Source organism: Blennius ocellaris (assembly GCF_963422515.1).
Source record: "Blennius ocellaris genome assembly, chromosome: 7".
NCBI classification, from domain to species: Eukaryota; Metazoa; Chordata; class Actinopteri; order Blenniiformes; family Blenniidae; genus Blennius; species Blennius ocellaris.
In genome coordinates, this window is record NC_137656.1 from 722,939 (window position 1) to 728,938 (window position 6,000).

At 42.8% G+C, this 6,000-nt stretch overlaps 1 protein-coding gene across 1 annotated transcript; it reads right to left on the minus strand.

Annotated features, from left to right (window-relative positions):
* Positions 1-253: 253 nt before the first annotated feature.
* Positions 254-5,061, minus strand: LOC308132718 (uncharacterized protein). The gene is made up of 4 exons (XM_080499899.1): positions 4,794-5,061; positions 3,371-3,667; positions 2,732-2,791; positions 254-2,608 (listed from the first exon to the last, which is right to left on the minus strand). The coding sequence occupies exons 1-4, from the start codon at positions 4,963-4,965 to the stop codon at positions 492-494; spliced, it is 2,646 nt and encodes an 881-aa protein (XP_080356025.1). The 5' UTR covers positions 4,966-5,061; the 3' UTR covers positions 254-491.
* Positions 5,062-6,000: the final 939 nt, after the last annotated feature.

The following is a 6,000-nucleotide window of genomic DNA, read 5'->3' on the forward strand; positions in this document are numbered from 1 at the left end:
GACGTGTGAAAGGAATGTGTTCTGTGTTAAGTGACATCATAGAGTGACTTCAAAGGATTTATCACCTGTTCCTGTATCACAAAGAGCAGTTCTTCCTGCGTGGCGTGAAAAGAGTGAAAAGTTCAACTACGACTCGTTCAGGTTGAATAAAAAACAAACACTGAAGAACAAAACTCACTGGATTCATGTCAACATTTTAACGACATTTCTTCAAAGTTCACATTTGCTCATACAACGTCGTTAGTGTCACATTTTTCAAAACAAACAAAACAACCCCAGAAACACAAACATTTCCTGAAGCAAAGTTTGAACAGAGTTCAAAGCAGCAACGTTTCCTTTCAACTGGATGAGACCTTGTGATTTTGGGCTCAAGCTGGACTTCCTGAATGAGGCCTCCCGTGGAGTCGTTCATGACGTCGTCTCTTTGACACTTTGAATGTGGTGCAGCAACGAACGACGGCGAGGAAGTCTGTCCCGCATGTGTCACAAGATTACGGCTTCTCACCTGTGTGGGTTCTCTTGTGAACCAACAAATGAACTCTCTGACTGAAACATTTTCCACATGTTTCACAAGGATACGGCTTCTCACCTGTGTGGGTTCTCTTGTGAACCAACAAAGCAGTGCTCCGACTGAAACTTTTTCCACATGTTTCACAAGAATACGGCTTCTCACCTGTGTGGGTTCTCTTGTGAACCAACAAATGACTCTTAAGTCTGAAACTTTTTCCACATGTTTCACAAGAATATGGCTTCTCACCTGTGTGGGTTCTCTTGTGACGCAACAAAGTACTGCTCCGACTGAAACATTTTCCACATGTTTCACAAGGATACGGCTTCTCACCTGTGTGGGTTCTCTTGTGAACCAACAACTCACTGCTATAACTGAAACTTTTCCCACATGTTTCACAAGAATACGGCTTCTCACCTGTGTGGATTCTCTTGTGAACCGACAAATCACTGCTCTGACTGAAACTTTTGCCACGTATTTCACAGAAGAACGGCTTCTCACCTGTGTGGGTTCTCTTGTGAACCAACAAAGGACTGCTCTGTCTGAAACTTTTTCCACATGTTTCACAAGAATATGGCTTCTCACCTGTGTGGGTTCTCTTGTGAACCAACAAAGTACTGCCCTGACTGAAACTTTTTCCACATGTTTCACAAGGATACGGCTTCTCACCTGTGTGGGTTCTCTTGTGAAGCAACAAATCACTGCTATAACTGAAACTTTTCCCACATGTTTCACAAAGATACGGCTTCTCACCTGTGTGGGTTCTCTTGTGAACCAATAAATGACTCTTATGTATGAAACTTTTTCCACAAGTTTCACAAGGACGCAGCTTCTCACCTGTGTGGGTTCTCTTGTGAACCAATAAACCACTGCCCCGAAAGAAACTTTTTCCACATGTTTCACAAGAATACGGCTTCTCACCTGTGTGGGTTCTCTTGTGAGCCACCATATAACTCTGATAGCTGAAACTTTTTCCACATGATTCACAAGAATACGGCTTCTCACCTGTGTGGGTTCTTTTGTGAACCAATAAATCACGGCCCCGACTGAAACTTTTCCCACATGATTCACAAGAATACGGCTTCTCACCTGTGTGGGTTCTCTTGTGAACCAATAAATCACTCTTATATCTGAAACTTTTCCCACATGTTTCACAAGAATACGGCTTCTCACCTGTGTGGGTTCTCTTGTGAAGCAACAAAGCCCTGCCCTGACTGAAACTTTTTCCACATGTTTCACAAGAATATGGCTTCTCACCTGTGTGGGTTCTCTTGTGAACCAATAACTCATTCTTATATCTGAAACGTTTTCCACATGTTTCACAAGGATGCGGCTTCTCACCTGTGTGGGTTCTCTTGTGAAGCAACAAATGATCTCTCCGACTGAAACTTGTCCCACATGTTTCACAAGAGTGCGGCTTCTCACCTGTGTGAATTCTCATGTGGACCAACAAACTACCCTGTTGGCTGAAACTTCTCCCACAGAGTTCACAAAGTATTTTCTTCTCATCAGCGTCGGTTCTTAAATTCTGACTTAATTTACGTTTCTTACAGACAATTCCACCAGATGTTTCCTCACAAAGAAGCTTTTCACCTTCAGCCTGGTTCTCTGACTCAGGAACCTCGTCCACACGGTCACCAGGAACTATGATCAGTTTCTTCAGCTCTACATTTCTAGTTGGTTCCGAGTCCAGATGTTTAGTCACATGGTGGACTTCAGAGTCATGAGAGAGGAGCTGCTCAGAGTCCGGTTCTTCTTCTGGTTCACTCAGGGAACTTTGCTCCTCAATAGAAGGAACCCAAAAGGAACCACCTTCAACCTTCAGTAGAAGCTGCTCTCCCTCCTGGCTGCTACCGAGTTCCTGCTGCTCCTCAATCTGAGGAGGTTCTGGTTCTTCTGGTTCCTCTTTGATCTGTGGAGGTTCTGGTTCCTCTTTGATCCGTGGAGGTTCTGGTTCTTCTGGTTCCTCTTTGATCTGTGGAGGTTCTGGTTCCTCTTTGATCCGTGGAGGTTCTGGTTCTTCTGATTCCTCTTTGATGTGTGGAGGTTCTGGTTCCTCTTTGATCTGAGGAGGCTCTGGTTCTTCTGATTCCTCTTTGAAGTGTGGAGGTTCTGGTTCCTCTTTGATCTGAGGAGGCTCTGGTTCTTCTGATTCCTCTTTGAAGTGTGGAGGTTCTGGTTCCTCTTTGATCTGAGGAGGTTCTGGTTCTGGTTGTTCTCCACAGGAGTCCGTTTCCTGTTTAAAGAGCTGCTCCTCCCCACAGTCATGATGCTGTCGGAGCTCTGGAGGGACAAAATAGTAGCAGATTACAGGTTAGTTACATTACTTCTACTTCTTCCAGCTTTAAAAACAAAACAATGTAGTTGGACTCCTGTCAACTACGAGAAATTGTTGAAAACCTCTAGAATCTGGGCCCTTTAAGCTCGTTATTGCTATATTATGTTGGTTGCATTCACACACAGTAAGATTGTTTACAATCATTACAGAAACGCTGTGAAACTAATATAGAGGTGAACATACATTTTATACAGTGACGGACATTGTGAAAGTTCTGGCTACTAAAGACAGTAGAGTTCAGAAGGAAGGTTTCTTTGGGGAAACGAGCTCATGTATTCACTAAAGCGTAATGCTGTGCCGTTGCTGTGATTACACTCCCGCACCAGAGGGGGCGCTGTGGGGTTGAGCTGAAGCAGAGAGTGGAGAAGAAGACCGAGTGTGTTTGGTGAATGAAGGTGATGAAAGATGCTAAAAACACAAGAGACACAAATCCGGCTTCAGTCTGTGGTGGATAAATCAAACAGTCCTAATGATGGAGGTCCTCCACCAGCCACATTCATGTGTTCATTCACACTCTGACACACCTGTTCTGTGCAGCTTGATCTGAGGCGTCCAAATGAGTTCCAGAAGTTTGTGTTGATGGAGAATCTCCTCCTCGTACTGGACCATGGTGGGTTGAAACAGGGTGAATATTTCCACAGCAGCAGCAGTGAGTCTCTGGCTGGTCCAGTCTCTCACGGAGTCCAGGGAATCGTCACGTTCACCATCAGTGACGGTGTCCTCCACCAGACCCTCCTCCTCTTTAATGGCTGGAGCTTCATGTTCCTCCTGCTGCAGACTGGAGCTCGTCTTCTGCTGACCAGCGTGTCGCTGTGGACTCTCTGGAGGGAAAGCAGACAAAAGTCACTGGTGTGATGGAGGCGAGTGTTTTACAGTGATGGATGGACGAGACGGGACAGGCTGCGTTTGAAATACAAACATTCAGAAAGCCAGAGTGTGACAGTCGCCGTGTGCTTTGAAAAATAACTGCCGCACTCAATTTTAACTGTGCTTTTATTAACGCCTTTACGGTAAAACACAGGTCAGCGTACGGCCGCAATGCTGGAAGGAAACGACAGAAAGACAGATGTTCTGATTTCAAAATACAACAAAACGGAATCCTTCATAGGTTTACACCCAATTTCACTTCAGAGCAATACTAGACATACTCCTATACTACTACAAGCAGTATCAAATAATATTACTGTAGGAATTTGGAGTAAAGTACTCTTAAACTTGGAGCAATTTAACAAAAATTATGGGGTCTCATCTGTTTTCAAAATGCAATAAAAAGAAATCCTTCATAGGTTGATGCCCAATTCTACTTCAGGACATTACTAGACATACTCCTTTGTTACTACAAGTAATATCAAAGAACATTACTGTAGGAATTTGGAGAAAAGTAATGTTAAACTTGGATCTGTTGGTCGAAAATAATGGTCTTGTCTTCGTTAATTTGCTACAAGTTTAAAAGTACTTTTATCCAAATTTCTACTGTAATATTCTTTGATATTACTTGCAGTAGTAAAGGAGTCTGTCTAGTATTGCACTGAAGTGAAATCAGGCATAAACCTATGAAGGATTCCTTTCTATTGCAACTTGAAATCAGGCGAGAGACCATCGTTTTCGATCAACAGATCCAAGTTTAATAGTACTTTACTCCAAATTTCTACAGTAATATTCTCTCATATTTCTTGTAGTAACAAAGGAGTGTGTCTAGTATTGCCCTGAAGTGAAATTGGGTGTAAACCAATGAAGGATTCCGTTTTATTGCATTTTGAAATCAGACCATCTGTCTTTCTGTCGTTGCTTTCAGGGCTTTAATTTTGAAGGATTTCCTTCCAGCATTGCGGCCGTACCCCGTCCTGTGTTTTACCGTAAACACGTTAATAAAGGCACAGTTAAAATGTAATGCGGTCTCACTTGACGGCAGCCCACATCCATGTGTTCATTCTCACGTTTCCATACCTGTTCTGTGGAACACGATTCCAGGTTTCCCGCTGAGTTGAAGACGTTTGCGTTGCCGGACAATCTCCTCCTCGTACTGGACGATAGTTTGTTGAAACACGGTGAATATTTCTCCAGCAGCAGCAGCGAGTCGCTCGTTGATAAACTCTCTCAAAGCCTGAACTGAACTCATTGTTGCTGCAGGAGATGAAATATTTCCTCCGGGAGACTCGACAACACTACGAGGAAACTGTGGAGCTTCAAACCGCCTCCAGAGCTGCTGCTTCTCTTCTTTGTTCTTCTTTATTCTTCTCCTCCTTCTCCTCCTTCTTCTTCTCCTCCACCCGTTCCTTCTTCTTCTTCTTCTTCTTCTTCTTCTTCTTCTCCTTCTTCTTCGTTGTTTTTTACGGCGGCTGACAACTATTAAACGCAGCATTATCGCCCCCTAGGGTTCAGGAGTGTGATAACAGAATTCAAACAGAACAAGGACACTTCAGAGGGAAACACCAGACAGGGTGATGTGGACAATGTCGTCCTGAAGAGCCACTTTACATGTTTTACTAAATTGTCCGAGGTATAATGAAGAAAGAACAGTTCTGGAGGCTGAATTGAGAAAACTTAACTCAACTCAACTTTATTTATAAAGCGCTTTAAGCAGCCGTAGCTGAGACAAAGTGCTGTACATTGAAATAAAAATACAAGAGGCAACATAAAAACATTAAAACAATAAAAACAATAAAAAAGTTCAAGCAATAAAAACAATCAGATGGTAAAACAAAAAACAAAACATAAAAAGTAAAAAAACAAAAACAAAAAACAAAAAAAAACAAAGGCACTAAAACCAGAGCAGAGTCTCACGCTGACGTAAAAGCCAAAGAATAAAAATGTGTTTTAAGACGAGTTTTAAAAAGAAAAGGAATCCACCAGTTCATAATTAATAGTGTCGTCCGAAACTTCTAAGTACATTTCTCAAACAAACGGGCTTAAAAAACTCATTCCTCAAACAAACGGGCGCCAACAGCGCCGCCATCTTGGGAAGGTCGCCCGCTGCTGCTAAACATAAAGATCCCAGGTGAGAAAATCCACAAAAAAAGCCTGAACTTCCTGCTTTTCATCAGACGGAGGCAACAAGTTAGTCGTTAATAAGTTAATAAGACATGTGAGCAAGTGCCGGAATACAAAGAGACGTTTTTTTTAAAAGACTTCAGCGAAGTGAATCATGAGGCTG

What these genes read in the sequence shown, in the direction of transcription:
- LOC308132718 (XM_080499899.1), bottom strand. Translation starts at nt 4,965, where the DNA reads ATGAGTTCAGTTCAGGCTTTGAGAGAGTTTATCAACGAGCGACTCGCT. An exon ending in GATCAAGCTGCACAGAACAG is followed by an intron (nt 2,792 to 3,370) that starts GTGTGTCAGAGT and finishes TTGTCCCTCCAG; the next exon opens with AGCTCCGACAGCATCATGAC. An exon ending in TAAACAGGAAACGGACTCCT is followed by an intron (nt 2,609 to 2,731) that starts GTGGAGAACAAC and finishes AACCTCCACACT; the next exon opens with TCAAAGAGGAATCAGAAGAA.